This window comes from Eriocheir sinensis, chromosome 39 (assembly GCF_024679095.1).
Source record: "Eriocheir sinensis breed Jianghai 21 chromosome 39, ASM2467909v1, whole genome shotgun sequence".
In the NCBI taxonomy this organism is placed as follows: domain Eukaryota; kingdom Metazoa; phylum Arthropoda; class Malacostraca; order Decapoda; family Varunidae; genus Eriocheir; species Eriocheir sinensis.
This window is the reverse complement of record NC_066547.1, coordinates 13,408,339-13,427,658: the sequence shown is the minus strand read 5'-3', so window position 1 is coordinate 13,427,658 and position 19,320 is coordinate 13,408,339. Positions and strand designations below refer to the sequence as shown.

Below are 19,320 nucleotides of genomic sequence, written 5' to 3'. Positions count from 1 at the left end.
AGTCATTAACTACATAGGGGAAGATCCTTTTGAAAAGTATAACTTCCCTGAATACTAAAGTGTGAACCTACCTGTGAGGTGCAGGTCACCCCCAGGAAGGAGCTGCATGAGGGGGCCGCTGGTGAGGGTGGAGCCTCCTTTGGTCCATGACACAGTGGGGGACGGTGACCCCAAGCCACGACACCCCAGCGTGACCCCTGACCCCACCCCCACCCTCCATACTCGGCCCCCACCCCCCACAGCAATGGGAGCATGGGAGGGGGTGGCCTTGGGCAGGGCAGTGAGGCGAGGGGACTGGGTGCCCTCACCTGCCACAGTGGTTGCCGTCACCCACACCTGCGGGGACAAGAAGCTCAACAGTTGTGACTATTGACCATAACTATTGACTATGATGGAAAAGCAAATGGTCTGGGCTGGTCTGTTGGGAAAATAGCCAACAGTGAGTAATGGTTGGTATCTAATGCCAACAGAGGTCCTCCAGTGATGGTTTCCTGGGTGAGGTGATGATGGTGGTGGTGATGATGATAGTGGTGATTAGGAGAATGCAACAGCTGCTCTTCAAGAAAATAAGAGCTGAGGAATGGCACTTGACTGTTCAATTACTTCTAACACAGCACACTCACCTGGACTCTGGAGGAAGGTGTGAGGCCCCTCAGCTCCCTCCAGGTGGCCTCTGAGCCCCCAGCACCCACCACGTCCCTCACTGCCACCTGAGGAAAAGAAGGCCCATTAGTTCAATGTCAGAGGTAGGTAAGATACTCAGGAGCAGAATAGAAGACAAAATCTATAAGTCATTCACTTTATAAGGATTCACAACACTGATTCCAAAGTAAGCAATCCTGTTTGTCCAATCTACTGGCCTATTATAAGGACCTCAGTTTATGATGTAAGGAAATCACCGAACATAGTTTATCTAGATTTTCAAAAGGTGTTTGATACAGATCCATGTTACAAATTACTTTACAAATTGAACAGCTGGGAATTGAATATAAAGCACTCAAATTGATTGCAGAGTGGCAGAGCAACAGACTACAAATGATATGATTGACTCAACTGCCCCGTCCTCCACTTTAAAAGTTGCTAAGGGAGAAATGCAAAGTCTTGGTGGACATATGATTTAGTTATACTTAGGTGTGCCCCCCCCCCCCCCCCCCCACAACACTGGTGGCTAGAGGTGGATCCATTCCTGTGTTGTACTTCCCTATGTAAGGGCATGAGCTTGGATATAGTCCGCGTCTCTCAAAGGGGTTCTGGTCTTGCTACCAGAGAAAACGTAATTTGAAGAGTCACTTGAGAAAAATTGAACTGCAACAGAAACTGATCTAATGGGAGACGGGAAGCTGTGTAATGGCCTGAGATGCGGATATAGATGTAGATAAAGGGTTTGAATATCGGGCGCAATATTGGGAAAAAAATTAATTCTCCTAAATAGATCAATTTCTCATGTACTTTGAGAAGTAGGAATACCCCCAACAACCTACCTGGTCATCTCGGGCGGAGTAGAGGGTGTAGTGGAGGATGGCACCGGTGGAGGGGCGGGGCGGAGACCACGTCACGATGAGGGAGTTGGGGCCCGTCACGATGACCCGCACTCTCCTGGGCGGCCCCGGCACTGGGAGGGGGGAGAGGGGATGGGGAGGTACATTAATAGTGGCACAGTAGACCCTCCATTTATCAGGAGAAATGTACCCAAGGAAATGGAGTTTATTCCAATGGGATGTATCGATTTGGGACGTATGACTGAAGAGAAACACAAATAAATGTACATTCAGTGACATACGTGAACATAAAGAAATGGAGTAAAGGCAATTAATGATGAAAAGCATCTGAATAATAAGGCAAGAATTCTCTGAGGATATGGTAGTGTTGCAGACTAGTACACGTCAGTCTACCTACACTGGTTCTCTCCAGGTGTGAATAAGGAAGCAAGGCAGAAGCTGGATCAAATAAATGAGAAAAAAAGGGAAAATACAGTAAGAAGAAAAGGCATAGGAAAGTTAACAACAGAAAGTAGAGGCCAAAGAGAATTAAAAAAAGGGAAAATACAGTAAGAAGAAAAGGCATAGGAAAGTTAACAACAGAAAGTAGAGGCCAAAGAGAATTAAAAAAAGGGAAAATACAGTAAGAAGAAAAGGCATAGGAAAGTTAACAACAGAAAGTAGAGGCCAAAGAGAATTAAAAAAAGGGAAAATACATTAAGAAGAAAAGGCATAGGAAAGTTAACAACAGAAAGTAGAGGCCAGAGAGAATTAAAAAAAATATAAATATAAATCAAATATACATATCAAACACAAAAAAGTGTTAACCCGGTACCAGCAGGGATCATGTTTCTTAATGGTCCCTCTAAGTGAGAAAAATGAGAAAACATCACCCCTCACACAAACCATTTCATAATATATATCAAAGCATTTGTGATCAGATTATGTATCATCTATTTTGGGGGGTTTATATCATGGCACAAATTTAGCCTGTCTCTGCTACACGGTAAAGCCACAAATTTGGCCTGTCGCTACTACCGGGTTAATAAGCACATAAGGCAGGGCAATAGGCACAAAAACAAACATACTGATCAGAGTGCACCATGCAATACACACCATCTAAACCCCACACCTCAAGGAAGCTAACATATCAGAACAACATACGTCCCTACATCCCCCTTACCATCATCCTCGGTGACGCAGAAGACAGGGTCGTGCGGCGGACTGATGCCCACCTCGTTGAAGGCCTTGACCCGCACGCTGATGTTGGTGGCGGGTGGCAGGGCGTCAAGGTTCTTCTCCAGGTTTGTTGTGTTCACCTCCCACGAGCTGCCTGATGGAGAAGTTTTTGATCAGAAGGTTAGCAAAGAGTTAAATTATTGGGGGGTATAAAGGGAGGTGTCTTAAATTATATCACACTTACATAGTCTATCGTTCTGCCTAAAGAAATACAAAACCATCATATCACCATTACATTACAAGAACAATCTAATTTCCCTAAGAGAGACTCTACATGTGTCTTACTGGATGAGTGGTGGGTGTGGTGGGCCCGGTGGGTGTGCCTCGTGGGTGTGGCGATGACGGTGTAGCCGCTGACTGGGGCGTGGGTGCAGTGGCTGGGCGGGGGAGACCACCACACTCTCACCCCCCCTCGCCCTGAACCCCGGCAGGACACTCCAGAGGGCGGGCAGGATGGGGCTGAGGAGGAATGTGTAAAGGAGACGCTATTATATGCCTATTAAAGAAACTTGTGCTGTTGAGAATCAAATGAGGTCCAGATAGCTGGGTAAAGAATGCTTAATGCTGGTAGTTCAACATTTAAAAATCTTGTTGACACCCCCCAAAAAGTGAAAATACATATCAAGGACCTTAATATGAACAAACTCACTTCATGTCCATCATTACTATTGACTACATTGACATTCTCCTTCTGTGCCACCCACCATCAACACCAGTAGAGTCCACAATCCTGGGTGAGGAGAGTGGCCCCGGCCCTGCCCTGGTGAAGGCCCGCACCGCCACCTCATACAGTGATGCCGGCACCAGCCCTCGCACCTCATACTGCTCCACTGCCTCGGCATCACCTGCAGGATCAGGATGGATCAATCATCATCACTGTCAATGAAGTCCACTGCAGGACAAAGGCATTGCCCAATGTTCTCCACCTCTCTTTGTCTAATGTTAGTGTACTCCACCCTGCTCCAGGAAGTTGTCTAATTTCTTCTTTCCAGCTCAGTCTCTGTCTGCCCTGATCCTACAGTTTCTGGATAGCCACTCTGTTACCCACTTATTCATAATGTGGCCAGCCCAAGTCCATTTCTTATTCTTAAAATTATCATTAAAATACATTCATCCAGTGTTCCAGAACCCATGAAGCTTGTTTCCTCTCTTTATGTTACATGCAATACAAAGAGAAATGATCTACATTTCATTAAATTATATTGGATGGCTATACAAAGAAAGACTATGGACACTTAATAAAATATGAAGGATATGAAAGAAAAGGATGTGATTAGAAATGTTTTAGTCATTTGCAGCATCAAGTTTAATAAGTTTGCAAAATAAGCACCCACTAATTTTTTTTAAAGCTTTATCAAGAGTTTGCAAAAATTACTACAACATCACAATGCAATCTGACCTGGGGCAGCAGTGACAGGTCGGGTGATGTAGGAAAGGTGGCCCTGCAGGTTCTGGCGGCGCAGGGCGAGTGTGTAGCCTCGCAGGGCGCCGTGAGTCAGGTTGGGGTCGGGGGCACGCCAGGTCACCAGCAGGGAGTGAGGGCCCCCTGCAGCCACCCGGACATCCCTGGGTGCTCCTGAGGGTGCTATGGGAAGGGAGGAGGAGTGCCATGTGATGATGGTTTTGGTAAGACAAGGGGAATCACATGGATAGATTAATACATAAAAGTTCACAGTGATTTCTGTTAGTTGGAGAATATTTTGGAGCTCCAAACTAACTCTTGATCACCAAATATCAAGGGAAGATTGATCATTATTATTAACCTTTCATGTCAATCAAAACTTCCATTTACTTAAGACAGTAGTAGAAAGGTAAAAAAAGATGATCCCTCAAAAACATACTCCCACATTTAGTTGGGTCAGCCATTCAAGAACACATTTTGCAAGTTATGAAGCTGACCCTTCATAGTCACATGCTGCTCCTACATATGTCCACTTCTTTAGTGCCACAGGGCAAGTAGAGCAGCACCTCGATTATGGTGGGGAGTGTGGAGTGGTGGAGTGGGTGAAGCATGGTACGCTGAGATGGTTTGGACACGTGATGAAAATGGGGAAGAGAATGAATCTGTGAAGAGTGTATGAGGGAAGGATTGAGGGTGTGTGTGTCAGGGAAAGACCATCTGTGAGGTGGGTCAATAGGATGACCGAGTATTGGAGCAAGAAAGTTGGAAGTAGCAGGATTGAGTGTGCTGAAAGGGTGCCAAAACAGGGAGAGATGGAGACACTTCTGCCGTGGCCACCCCCTGGAGGGAAGTTTCCACGAGGGAGCAGGGCGTTGGAGATATAGAGAGATAGATAGATTGGTGGGGAAAGCACTTACCCTCCTCAGTGGTGGTGAACATCTGTAGGGGTGATGGCTGTGACACCCCCAGGTCATTGTGAGCCATGAGCCGCACGGCATAGGTGAGGTGCGGTGTGAGGCCTGTCAGCACATGCGACGCTGCCCACTGACCCACACTCACATTACGACCATGTGAAGCCCATGACTGGTCACCTATCATGGCTAGGATGGGAACAGGGAAAAGAAGGACCAGAGTGTTAAGAACATTAAACATGCTATAGAGAGTGTAGTTTAAGTATTACAAATATATGACACAGGTACTGTTGAGGTCGGTGAAAATAGGTGTTATATATGTACAGCCATGAGGTGTGGAGTGGTGTGCTTCCCTCAACACTCCTGCTAGCTTTATTTCCTTCCCTTTTCCTCCCCTCTTCCTTCTCTGCCTTCTTAGTTTTTATCTGACTCCATTTATCACTTCCTCTTCGTTCCAGTGCTCTTCAAAGCAATAAAATTTGTCCCAAACACTAATGTACTGTAGTATATAGGCTGATGCAAGTATCAAAGGTAAGTACAATACAGGTTCTTGAGTAGTGTACATAGCTGTCATATATGTTTGATAGTATTATAGATAAGGTTCAGTTGTTAGACAGTGAAGCCTCTAAACTGCTCCATGGTAGGTATAGAACAGGTAATTGAGAAGTGTAATTGTCACATAAGTTTGACAGTGTTGTGGCTAAGGTTCAGTTGTTATGAAGTGGTGAGGGCTCTAAGCAGCATACCTTTATATTGTATGGTGACTGCAGCCGGCTGGAGGAGTGACCAAGTGATGCGGGCAGAGCGACTCCCCACCTCCGTTATCTCCACGCCTGATGGGGGTGTTGGCGGCTCTGTTGAGAAATGGGATTATGAGCCAAGTGATGGGAAGGGGAGAAAGCATGGGAGTCTTAGAAGGCTGAATGAAGAAGCAGTGATGAGGAATGGAAGTTCTGTGAGGAAGCCAAGGAGATGGGAATATTTGAGGGATGGAAAGGTGAGTTATGGTAAGTGAATTTAATGTTGTGTTCAGGTAGGAAAGAAAATATAAAGTTGTGAAGAATAGCTAAACAAAATAAAGCAAATTCTGGATTGTGCTTAAGTTAGACAAGAAAGAGGAGCCAAGTTGTTAGATTAACCCAGTATAGCAGCGAAGGGCCAAATTTGTGGCTTCACTGTGTAGCAGCGACGGGCCAAATTTTTGCCATGATATAAACCCCCATAACAGATGATGCATAAGCTGATCACAAATGCTTTGATATGTATTATGAAATGGTTTGTGTGAGTGATGATTTTTACTCATTTTTCTCACTTAGACGGACCATTAAGAAACATGATCTCCGCTGCTACCGGGTTAAAGAAGTGAGATAATTAGTGGTACAGGGTGTTTGGTTCTACGTTGAGATAGCAAAGGGAATGGGAGGCAAGAAATGTCAAAATAAAGTGAGAAACATGGGAAATATGCCAAGCCATTTGTCGAACATTATTTGGAAGGAGCAGGAAAGTATGGGGAATGAAGAGGCAAAAGAACTCATGATGTCAGTGGGCAAACGATTGTTATGCAAAGTAGTTGATGGATACTGATGAAATGCAACTTACTCAAAATTATATAATGTTAACCCGGTAGCAGCGGGGATCATGTTTCTTAATGGTCCCTCTAGGCGAGAAATATGAGAAAAAATCATCTCTCACACAAAGCATTTCATATATATCAAAGCATTTGTGATTAGTTTATGCATCATCTATTTCGGGGTTTTTATATCATGGCACAAATTTGGCCCGTCGCTGCTACACGGTAAAGCCACAAATTTGGCCCATCGCTGCTACACGGTAAAGCCACAAATTTGGCCCATCGCTGCTACACGGTAAAGCCACAAATTTGGCCCATCGCTGCTACACGGTAAAGCCACAAATTTGGCCCATCGCTGCTACTGGGTTAAATAAAAACAAAAGTACAGTACATGATGAAAAATATGAATAAAAGTGGATATAATGATGTAAAATAGTCATGATTCTCTGCCTCTCTCTCCCACAATGCATTACTTGTAAATTATAGCTCCTCCCAAGCCTCCACCATTTACTATTTATTAAGTTCAAAGCTTATTCCAATCTCCTCCTTTTCTAGATCCTCCTTCACCTTCAAATTTCTCACCCTGTTCCATTTCTCTTCTTGATCAATTTTTCTAACACTTGTTTCTCCTCATCCTTATTCAAATATGTGTTCCTTCTTTTATATTCTTTTCCTGCTTCCCTCCCATTTATTCCCTTATATATACTGTACCACAAGGCCAAGGAAGACGTGGAGAAAGGTGGTGGAGGAAGATACGAGGAGGCTGACCATCACGGAAGAAATGGCTATGGTCCGGCAACAGTGGAGGAGGCTCACATCCCGTCCAACCCCACCATAGGGAGTAAATGGATGCACTCCACCAAATATGTCAGTATTTTTACCCTCATTAATGTCTTCTGTATCAACTAGTATTAGCTTAGATTTTCACCTCATCCATTTGTATTCTTCACCATCTTTTTATGAACCCCTCCAGTTTCATTAGTAATTCTCCAAGTAAATCAGACAGTCTCTAATCTCCTTCCTGGTATGACAAAAATAGCATGTTCCTGATTATACTTAGTTTCTCCTCCACTTCCGTTTCTTCTTCCTCCTCCGGCAAATTTCACTCAACTTTTATCTTCCGCTTCATTTCCCCATCACCAGCCACTCACTGCACACCTAACCCTATCCTTCCCTTCATCTCCTGCATCACTCACCAGTGCTGGCCAACCCTACCCTTCTTCTCCCCTTCATCTTCTTTCTCCATCCCTCCTACCAGCCATTCACTGCATAGCCAACCCTGCCCATCGCTTCATCTCATTACATCGCCCACACACCAACTTTTTTTTACATTGGAGGAAGAAGTCAAGGAAAAAAAATGGGTGAAAAGATCCTGAAAAACTACTGCTTCCCCCCAAAAAAAGCGATAGAGATTCCTGAAAGATTATATTCAGAAATGGTTTGAGGTGTTGTTCAAGTCACAGGCAGGAGGAAATAATATATACGAAGGAAGGCTGTTCCAGAGTTTGCTAGTGAAAGTGATGAAAGTATGAAGATGGTGGCTAACTCTTGCATAAGGGATTTGGACTGCATAGGGGTGAGATAGAATAGAAAATGTTGTGAAGTAAGGTTGCAAGATAAATGGAGGCATGCAGACAACAAGTACAAAGAATAGATAGCATGAAAATACCAGTAGAAGCCAATCGCTGCACTTCCAATCCTCCCCTTCCCTTCATCCCTTTATCGCTCCCTTCAACCATTCACTGCACTTCCTTCCCTTCCCTTCATCCCCTTCCTGCCACGCTCTCCCCAACGCTGATCAACCCTTCCTTTTTCTTTCACCTTCTTTCCTCATCCCTCCCTACCCACTTACTACACCCCCAATCCTTCCCTTCACTCCATCCTCTCACCAATGACGGAGATGGTGTAGGTCTGCGCGTGGTCGCCGTGGGGGTTGGTGGCGCGGCATGTGTAGGGTCCTGCGTCGGCTGCCGTGATGCTTCGAACCTCTAACACTGCCTGCGCCGCGCCCTCCCCGATGTTGGTCTCCTGCACCAGGGTTCTGCGGAGGGAGGAACCGGGGTATGGGGAGGAAAGCCTGTTGTTGGTTGTGGTGTTATGTTAGTGGGAGTAATTTGACTATTATATACAGTTCTTCACACCTAACAGGCTCACACACAAGCACACACTCTAGTCTTTTTTTTTCTTCTTTTCTTTCCCATATCTGTAGGAATGAGGAAGTGGGTTTCGGAAGGAAGAAGAGGTAGTACCATTGTTGTTAGTGTTGGTTGTGGTGTTATAGTAGTTGTAGTAGTAGTAGTAGTAGTAGTAGTTGAAGTAGTACATGCAACTCTTCAGACTAACACACGCATGCACGCACTCCCACACTCACATTGTTCTTTTTCTTGAGGTGATATTGCTGTTGCTGTATTGGTTGTGGTGTTATTGTAGTAGTATTAGTAGTGGTTTCAATAGTATGACATATATGCAACTCTTCACACCCAACACATGCACGCACGCACGCACTTTCTCACTCGCTCATTCTTTTCCCGCTCTCTTCCATCTCTTGCGGCAGCCTCACCTGTGGTCCTGGGTGACGGGTGCGTGGTGCCTCAGCCAGGTGACGGTCAGGGGGGCGTCACCCGTTGCCTCACACCGCAGGGTCACCGTCTGGCCGGAGTGACCCGTGATGCGGCTCCCCTCCGTCACCACTCGCGCGGGGGCTGGGGGGAGGGGAGGAGGGGGTTATTAATGGGAGTGTAAGGAGAAGTGGAAGGGGAGGAGATAATGGGTGAGGGGAAGAAGGGGGAGTGAGTGGTTAGTGGAAGGAGGGGGGGGGGATAGTGGAAGGGTAGATGGTAGATTGGGGAAGAAAGGGAGTGAAGGAGTGCGGGATTGTAGGAGGGAAGGAGACAGTGATTTGGGGGATGTAAGGGGAGCGGTTAGTGGGGGGATTGTGTGGGGGATGGTGGGATGGGGAGATAGTGGGTTGGGGATGTGAGGGGTAGTGGGGAGTGGGTATTAGATAGTGGGAGGGAAGGATACGTAGTGGATTGGGGGTGTAAGAGGGGGTGGTTAGTGGGGGGATTGTGTGGGGGGATGGTGGGAGGGGGAGATAGTGGGTTGGGGATGTAAGGGGTAGGGGGGAGTGGGCATTAGATAGTGGGATGGAAGGATATGTAGTGGATTGGGGGGTGGGATGGTGGGAGGGAAGGTGATAGTGAAAAGGGGAGTGTAGGAAACGGAGAGTTGTGGATGTGCATTTAACACGAGTATACTTAGACGCATCGTGCACAGAGCAGATTAGACGCTTTCTCACGAGTGTTTTTCACATTCACGGTGCAGAAGCCTTGTCAAGCTATCACTAGGCTCATAAAACTACTCCTGGAAATGCCCACAACCTCTACGAAAACCTTATCAAATGTGAGTGTGAGAGTGTGCAGGCCGCGAAAGGTTTGAGAATATGATGGTCACCCCTGAAACCGAACATACGCATTCACTCTATATAACTTTTCGCATTCATGGTACAGAAGCCTTGTCAAACTATCACTAGGCTCATAAAACTACTCCAGGAAATGTTCACAACCTTTACGAAAACCTTATCAAATGTGAGACTGTGAAAGTGAGTAGGCCGCGAAATGTTTGAGAATATGATGGTCACCCCTGAAACCGAACATACGCATTCACTCTATATAACTTTTCGCATTCATGGTACAGAAGCCTTGTCAAACTATCACTAGGCTCATAAAACTACTACTGGAAATCCCCACAACCTTTACGAAAACCTTATCAAATGTGAGACTGAAAGTGAGTAGGCCGCGAAATGTTTGAGAATATGATGGTCACCCCTGAAACCGAACATACGCATTCACTCTATATAACTTTTCGCATTCATGGTACAGAAGCCTTGTCAAACTATCACTAGGCTCATAAAACTACTACTGGAAATCCCCACAACCTTTACGAAAACCTTATCAAATGTGAGTGTGAGAGTGTGCAGGCCGCGAAAGGTTTGAGAATATGATGGTCACCCCTGAAACCGAACATACGCATTCACTCTATATAACTTTTCGCATTCATGGTACAGAAGCCTTGTCAAACTATCACTAGGCTCATAAAACTACTACTGGAAATCCCCACAACCTTTACGAAAGCCTTATCAAATGTGAGAGTGTGAGAGTGTGCAGGCCGCGAAAGGTTTGAGAATATGATGGTCACCCCTGAAACCCAACACACGCGAAGTTATCAGGACACCTCTTCTCACGTAATTGACTGCTCTTTCGGCCACCTCTTCGGATTCTTTACAGGAGCAGCGAGTAGCGGGCTTTTTTTTTATTGTTGTTTCCTTTTTTTGTGCCCTTGTGCTGTCTCCTTTGCTGTAAAAATAAATAAATAAATAAATAAAAAATCACCCTACACAACTCCTCCACTATTGCCCTCACAACAGCACAAACACAACTTATCTATGCAGTAATCTACCCCAACAAACCCCACAAAGAAATATCATCCACACACCTTTACATACATATTCACGCTTTACTGGTCAACCCCTCTATAATAACAATACCAACACGATGCTTCTTTTCAGTGATTTCCTCCCAACCGACACACATACATCGCCATCCCTTCACCCCGATGCATACGATCTCTCCACATGGTCCCCTTATCCCATTCCCACCACTCCTGCACAGCACAATAGGAACATAACCCTTCTTCACAGTGTTCCACCCCATTGACCCCCCCCCCCACACACACACACAGCATACACGCAATGCAGCCTCGCCATCCCTTCACCCTCATGCTCAAATCACTAGTAACAGCCTCCTTCTCTCATCCTCTATCCTCCTCTATAGAAAACAGGAACACGACCCTTTTCACACATATTTCCTTCCCAATAACCACCTTCCCCACCACACACCAGCAACAGTACCTCAAGATCCCTTCCTCCCGATGTACAAAGCACCCCAAACGGCCCCCTTCACACATCCTCCATCCCCCTCTACGCATGGTAACACTAACGCGAGCTCCTCATTCACTTCTTCACCTCACTAACCACGCTAAAAGTCACTCTCACGCAGCACTAATACGAACTCCAGTGTAACTCCTCCCCCCCTACTAGCCCCCAGAAGTCACTCTCACAACACTAACACGACCTCCTTCACCCTTCATACCTTCCTTAACCCCGCGAACAGCCACTCTCAAACAACACTAATGCAACCTCCAATCACTCCTCCCCCCAAAAGACACCCTCACAACACTAACACGACCTCCTTCACCCCTTCATACCTTCCTTAACCCCGCGAAAAGCCACTCTCAAACAACACTAATGCAACCTACAATCACTCCTCCCCCCAAAAGACACCCTCACTACACTAACACGACCTTCAGTCACCCCTTCACCCCTATACTTTAACATCCCAAAAAAAACCTTCACACAGCACAATACCTCCACACCTTCCTCGCTCCCCACTCACCGTGCACCGTCAGCTGGGCCATCTTGGAGAGCGCCTTGCCCACCCCGTTGGCAGCCTGACATAGGTACCACCCAGCCTGGTGCGACGTGACCTGCGGCAGCACCAGTGACCCGTTGGTGGCTTGCGTCACCCGCACGCCGTCCGTCACCAGCGGCTGGAAATCCTGCGCCGCTTCGCCTGCGGGAGACGGGGGAGGAGGGGAAGGTAGAGAAAACACAATATACTGAGCTAAGCAGAAGGAAAAACACAGGAAATGAAAAGGTAATAATAATGTGAATGAAATACTTATAAAGAAGAACAATAATTTACTGGAGAGAAGGATAAACAGGAAAAAGGTAATACAATGAGTGAAATGCTAGTAAAGTCGCTTACGGCACGGGGAATGAGGAGGCGGACAATAACTTACTTAAGAAAAGGAAACAGGAGAATAGAAAAGATTGAAATGATATGAATGAAATAAAAGAATGTCACACTAAAACGTGCAATACTTCGTTACGGGAGATGGGGGCACGGAGAGGAGAGCAATCATTTATTAAATTGGAAAAACAGAAAAAGAGAAAACACACTGAAAAAAAAATAATGCCATATCAAAAGGTATAATACTTCGCCTACGGGAGGAGGGAAGGTCATTTTGTATAAGAAACAAAAAAGAAAAGTTAACTGCAAAATGAATAAAAAACAAAAATCCCATATTAAAATGTATAAAAAAAATACGCTACCGGTTAAGTGTCTCCCATAATTACTCATTAGATAATGCATCCAAAGGTGTGTAACTAAATTAGCGTATAGTGTGACTCTCTCTCTCTCTCTCTCTCTCCAGCCCACATGCAAACACTTCTCTTAACACGAAGACTCAAAGCGTTCAAAGGAAGACACAAACAACCTACAGTTTCTCTCTCTCTCTCTCTCTCTCTCTCTCTCTCTCTCTCTGCCTTTCCTTTCCTATTTTCCTGTTTCTCTTGAGTTACTTTATTCCTTTATTTTTTTCCTTTCCTTTCTTAGTTTTCTTGATTTTGTTTTTTCTTGTTTTACTGGTCTTATTTTTTCCTTTCCTCTCTTCATATTTTCAGTCTTGTTTTATTCCCTGTTTTCCCGTTTTTCTTGTTATTTCATTCTCATAAAATTTTATATATATAACATTTATTTTAATTTTCTCTCACACTATTTGATATCTATTGCTTTTATTTAATTCCCCCATACTATTTGATATATATTACGTTTATTATATTCTCTCTCTCTCTCTCTCTCTCTCTCTCTCTCTCTCTCTCTCTCTCTCTCTCTCTCTCTCTCTCTCTCTCTCTCTCTCTCACCTGGGGCCTTCATCCAGGTAATGACGGGCTGGGGGTGGCCACGGGCGCTACAGTCCAGCACCACCGTGGACCCCACCAGCGCTGTCCTCCCCCCTGGCTCCATCACCCACCGTGGGGACACCTGATGGGGGGAAAGGGGATGGGGGAGGAGGAGGGGGAGAGAAAAAAGGGGTGAGAGGGTGGGGGGATTAGTTAGAGGAGAGGGAGGGGAAGAGGTGAGGAGAGGGAGAGGAGAGGAAAACAGGAGAGCAAAAAGGGAAAAAGGGGAATGGGGATTAGAGTGGGGAGGGGAAAAGGGAGAGGGGAGGGGGAGTAGAGGGGAAGGGAAAAGGTTGAGGAGAGAGGAGGGAAACGGAGACGAGAGAGAGGGAAAAGGGGTGAGGAGGGGGAGGGAAAGGGGGTGAGAGGAGAGGGATGGAAGAAAGGGGAAAAAATGAAAGGTCAATAATGTTTTTCTAAAGACTTTCCTATTTTTTGTAAGTTTTTCCGTCCATATTTATTTTATGCAATTCTCTCTCTCTCTCTCTCTCTCTCTCTCTCTCTCTCTCTCTCTCTCTCTCTCTCTCTCTCTCTCTCTCTCTCACCTTGACCGTAAGCGTGGCGGTGTGGTTGGCGGTGGCGGCGGCGTTGGCGGCCTCGCACGTGTAGGAGCCGGAGTGGTGTTCCTTGAGGGCCTTGAACAGCAACGTCTGCGGGGTAGAGAATGAGAAAGAGAGGAAGGGAGAGAGGGAGGGAGAAGGAGAGGGAGGGGTGGTAAAATTAGTAGTATTAGTAGTTGTTATTGTTATTAAATGCCCACTTCAGTATTATCAACTTTAAATTCATTACGCTATTAAGATTTCTAATGAGGTTCTGATGTCGTTTTGCAGAAGAGTATGAGAGTTTTGAGTTGAACAAAAGGTTTTAATGTTGTTTTGCAGAAGAGTATGAGAGTTATGAGTTGAACAAAGTCTTCTATCACCCCCCCCCCCCGGGCCATACACACACACACACACACACACACACACACACACACACACACACACACACACACCCTTCGTATTGCTTTCTAACTCAACCTCACCTTTGATCTACTCCCCCTACTTACCACGGAAAACTCGCTCATCTGCTTCACATCAATGGCAGAGTCGTGCTGAAGGTGGCGGCCGTCCTTGAGCCAGTTGATGGTGATGGGGAGATCGCCCGAGTTAATCATACAGGTGACTTGGGTCCTCTCCCGCTCCTGGAGGTTCCGGCGGAAGTTGAACGGCTCGATTTTGGGCGGTTCTGGAGTGAGAAAGAGGGAGATTGATTAGTTTTTGTTTGTTCTCTGCGGTGGCGGAGGTGGAGGTAGCAGTAGAAGTAGGACGTGGGTGAGGAGGAAGAGGACGAAGACAAAAACATCAATCACGAGGACAAAAACGATACAGATATTGAAAAAAAAAGAACGAACGGATGTAAGGAAAAAAGAAACAACAGCAAAAACAACAAAACAAAAACATGAGGAGGAGGAGGCAAAGGAGGAGGAGGAGGAGGAGGAAGAAGAAAAACGGAAATAGAAATGGAGGAGAAAGGAAAAAAGAATGAGTAGAGAAGGCTGCTTTACCTTATACCATACGAGACAGACGGAGACGAAGAGATGATAGATGGAGGAAGAGGAGGAGGAGGAGGAAGAAGAAAAAACGGAAATAGAAATGGAGGAGAAAGGAAAAAAGAATGAGTAGAGAAGGCTGCTTTACCTTATACCATACGAGACAGACGGAGACGAAGAGAAGATAGATGGGGAAAGAGAGGGAGAAAGAGGGAGAGAGGCAGAAACCGAGAAAGAGAGAGAGGGGACCCGTCAACTCACTATGGACGTGGAGGAAGGTATGTGAGGAAGGAGAAGAGAGAAAATGAGGACAAAGACAACGATACAAAGACGAAAACGACATGGATATAATAAAAAAGCTAAAGGAAGAAAACATCGATAGAAAGGCTAACTGAGCGAGAAGGAGGAATAAGAAGAAAAACGCAAATATAAACGGGGCATGCAGAAAAAAATAAGAAGAAAAAGAATGGGTAGAGAAGGCGGATTTACTGAACAACATACGAGAGACAGGTTAGAGGGAAAGAGAGAGAGAGAGAAAGAAAGAGAGACGGAGGATCCACCAACTCACTAAGAACGTGGAGGAAGAAGGTTGGCGAAAAAGGAGGAAGAGAACGAACCGAAAGACAACAATAACAAAGACGAAAACAACATGGATATACATAAACAAACAAAAGGAAGAAAACAAAAATAACAACAAAACCTCCAAGAAACGAACAGGAATAAGAAAAAAAGGAAAAGAACACAAAAAGAAGAAGAGAAGGAAAAGAATGAGTATGAAAAAACTGATTTACTGAACACCATACGAGACAGACGAAGAGAAGACAGAGACGGAGAGAGGGGAAGAGACAGACAGGGAAAGGCAGACAGAGAACCCATCAACTCACTGAGGACGTGGAGGAAGGTATGCGAGGCTGCCGTCCGCCCCTGCCTGCCCGTCACCACGCAGGAGTAGCGGCCGGCGTCTTCGTGATCCGCGTTTCGCACCAACAGCGTCCCGTTACTCAGCGTTTCCCGCCTGCAAGACAACAAAGAAACACACATGAACGCAATACAACACAGAAATACACGTGAGCGCAACACAAACCCAACATCCATTCTTTCCTTGTGTGTGTGTGTGTGTGTGTGTGTGTGTGTGTGTGTGTGTGTGTTATGCCAAGTTCCACAGTTCTCCACGGTCATCTTAAGCGATCATCTAAAGTATACAATCTTATACAGTCCACAATGGTCAGTTTATCTACTCATCACATACTCAAGAAATTTCCTGTATAGTTTCCTCAAATTTCTTAACTTATAATAGTATTTGTACTAACTTACTATATGAACACCAAACAATATGCAAGGAATTCTCAAAGTCTTTGGCATTTGTCTGGGAGCTTACCAACCCATATTGTCGAACTGCTTCCCCGTACTCTCGCTTGTTGTTCCCAGTGTTCCTCTAGTCACGTTGTGTATCCCTTGGTGGCCCCTGGTTCTCCCTAAGTCCTCTGTTCTCCCTTCCTCCTTAACTCCGTGCCCTCCTCTCTCATCGGTCCCTTCCCCTTCTGTCTCTCTCCGGCATATGACCACAGATGTTGCGCCGACTAAACGAAACTTTCCCCTCCTCTCCCCGCAACTCCAAAGGCTTATATGTCTTCAGTTTAATGCCCCCATCTTCCCCCGTGTGCCTCCCTGCTCCTCTATATCTAGCACCTATCTCGTCTAGTCTGCACGGATTGGAATGGGATTTGTAGGTCTTCGAATTGCCTTCTCTAGTATCACATGCTCTTGCTGTGTCGGTGGTTCGTTCTAAGGTTAGGGTGTCACCTGCCACCTGCCACCACCAACAACTTCAGGATAGTATCGTCGTGGATTCTCACCACAAAGAAATGATAAAAAAGCACACCTCTGACGCGTGTATTCCCGTCACAAAGAAATGGTAAAAATAGGCAGTTATAGTACCTTCATGTCTCCACTAACGCCCTGCTGTTCTTCTGGTAAATATATTATGCTCCTGTTTCCCTTAGACCCCCCTGCAATATCCCTGTTTTCCTTATATCCCCTTTAGATTTCCCTTGTACCCTTGTTACCTCCTCTTTATAGTATCTCCCTGTCTCCCCTAACGCCCTGCTGTTCTTCTGGTACCTAAAGTATGCTCATGTTTCCCATAGACCCCCCTGCTATATCCCTGTTTTCCTTATATCCCCTTATTTCCCTTTAGATTCCCCCTTTATCACCCTGTTACCCTGCTCCTCTTTATAGTGTTCCCCTGTCTCCCCTAACGCCCTGGTGTTCTTGTGGTATCTATAGTATGCTCATGTTTCCCTTAGACCCCCTGCTATATCCCTGTTTTCCTTATATCCCCCTATTTCCCTTTAGATTCCCCTATTACCCCCCTGTTACCCTGCTCCTCTCTATCTCCAACATGCCCCGTCACCTGCTCATATTTTTTCCCACACGCCGAGACAAGAGAATGAGGGGAGAGGGAGGAGGAGGAGGAGGAGGAGGGGAAGAAAGGGGGTAAGGGTGGGGGAAGGGGGAAGGGCAAGGTACGTCCCCCCCTCCTCCTCCTCTTAAGGCAGGTGTGAGGGCAGGTGTTGTGTGTCACGCCGTCTTGTTTGTTACCTGCCGCGGAAAGACAGGTGGAGCGCGGCAGCCAGGTAATGAACAGCTCCAGGTATATACGCCGCTCTTGTCGCTGCCGTCGCCTCCTTCTCTTCTTGTTCGTATTCTTGTTTTTCTTCGTCTTCTTTTTTCTTCTTTTTCTTCTTCTCTTTCCCCTCTTCCGTCTCTATTCCTTTATTTTCATCTCTTCTCTACTCTCCGCTATTCTTTTATCTTCTCCATGTTTTCTTTTTCCTCCTTCGTCCATCCTTCTCTTCTTCGCATTTTTTCCTCCATCTTCATTCTGTCCCCATCCCTTCTTTATACTTTTCCTTCCTCTCCTCTCTCCTCTTACTCCTACTCCTCCTCCCCCCCTCCTTCCATCGTTCCAGCCTTTTCTCCTTCTTCTCCTTCCTTCCTCCCTTCCGTTCTCCTCCTTACATATATCTCCTTTGGCAAACACTCCTGCCATCGTACCACACACACACACACACACACACACACACACACACACACACACACACACACATAGACAGACAAGGAAACTAAAGAGAAACAAAGGGGAGTAAAGGGGAGCTAAAGGGATAGAGGGGAGACCAGGAGAGAACCAGGGACAAGAGGAGGAACAAGGGGCACTTTCTTATCTTAGCGAGGAGGCACAAGGGGCACTTTCTTACCTTAGCGAGGAGCGGAGGGCGCGGCCTTCCCTCCTCCAAGACACGGCGGGGAGCGGGAAGCCTCCAGCAGGACACCACAGCCGCACGTCCTCCCCGGCCACGGCGGTCACGTTGGGCATGGCGCGCACGAAGGGGGGGCCTGCGGGGTGGGTGGGGATGGGTGGGGAGGATAGGGGGGGAAGGAGGAGGCGTTAAAGTCTTACCTCTGACATTTAGGGATATTTCTTTTTATTTGCCATCCGCTGACTACTTATTTTCTTGATTCTCAGTTTTTATGTGTTTGTTTATTTAGTTTTCCATTTTAATATTACATCCTAAGACACACACGCACTTATAGATTACTCTAGGCAGCAGGTGGGGAGGCGAGGGAGGAGGGAGAGAAGGGGAGGTTCACGGGTTGCTGAATCGCCGCACATATTGAAGCTAAAGGAGTGTGATGAGACGAGGGAGATTGTATGGCTTGTGAGGGAGAATGGGTGGGAGAGACAGGCAGGTGGGGAGAAGGGTGACAAGACAGGTATGTAGGGGAAGGTTTTGATGGGTTTTAGACTCACTGTAGACATTGAGACAGGTGGAATGTGACTCTGAGACGTGGGGGCTGTAGGGGGTGTGAGGATGAGGGAGGTAGGCTCAGACTGGTAGGTAGGCAGAGGGATGACGGGAAGGGGGGCAGAACAGATGGGCAAAGGAAGGGTTGGATCTCAGGTGGAGTGTGATTTGGAGACAGGGGGGTTGTAGGGGTGCAGGGGACAGGAGGGAAAGCGTGGGAGGTATGGCGTGGGTGGGAGGGCTAGGGAGGGAGGACGTGGGAGGGAAGGCGTGGGAGGTATGGTGTGGATGGGAGGGTTAGGGAGGGAGGACGTGGGAGGGAAGGCGTGGGAGGGTGCAGGAGGGATGGAGTGTAGATGGAATGGAGGGAGGGAATGAATGGGAGGGAAGGGAGGGTATGGAAGGGGAAAGAATGGGAGGGAAGGGGGCGTGGGAGGGTGCAGGAGGGATGGAGTGTAGATGGAATGGATGGAGGGAATGAATGGGAGGGAAGGGAGGGTATGGAAGGGGAAAGAATGGGAGGGAAGGGGGCGTGGGAGGGTGCAGGAGGGATGGAGGGAGGGAATGAATGGGAGGGAAGG

General features: G+C 46.6%; 1 protein-coding gene across 7 annotated transcripts in view; it reads right to left on the bottom strand.

Annotated features, from left to right (window-relative positions):
- LOC127009023 (cell adhesion molecule Dscam2-like) overlaps positions 1–19,320 on the bottom strand; it is a 147,701-nt gene that overhangs the window by 11,078 nt on the left and 117,303 nt on the right. For all 7 annotated transcript variants that reach the window (XM_050881615.1, XM_050881621.1, XM_050881616.1 and 4 more), the window contains exons 8-24: positions 18,191–18,329; positions 15,818–15,948; positions 14,451–14,629; positions 13,948–14,052; positions 13,364–13,484; positions 12,054–12,230; positions 9,161–9,302; positions 8,490–8,641; positions 5,777–5,884; positions 5,037–5,219; positions 4,117–4,302; positions 3,422–3,562; positions 3,003–3,176; positions 2,662–2,811; positions 1,482–1,612; positions 624–710; positions 72–336 (exon numbers count right to left, since the gene is read on the bottom strand). In XM_050881615.1, the coding sequence (XP_050737572.1) occupies positions 72–336; positions 624–710; positions 1,482–1,612; positions 2,662–2,811; positions 3,003–3,176; positions 3,422–3,562; positions 4,117–4,302; positions 5,037–5,219; positions 5,777–5,884; positions 8,490–8,641; positions 9,161–9,302; positions 12,054–12,230; positions 13,364–13,484; positions 13,948–14,052; positions 14,451–14,629; positions 15,818–15,948; positions 18,191–18,329 (2,571 nt within the window). The remainder of the gene's footprint in view (positions 1–71; positions 337–623; positions 711–1,481; positions 1,613–2,661; positions 2,812–3,002; positions 3,177–3,421; positions 3,563–4,116; positions 4,303–5,036; positions 5,220–5,776; positions 5,885–8,489; positions 8,642–9,160; positions 9,303–12,053; positions 12,231–13,363; positions 13,485–13,947; positions 14,053–14,450; positions 14,630–15,817; positions 15,949–18,190; positions 18,330–19,320) is intronic.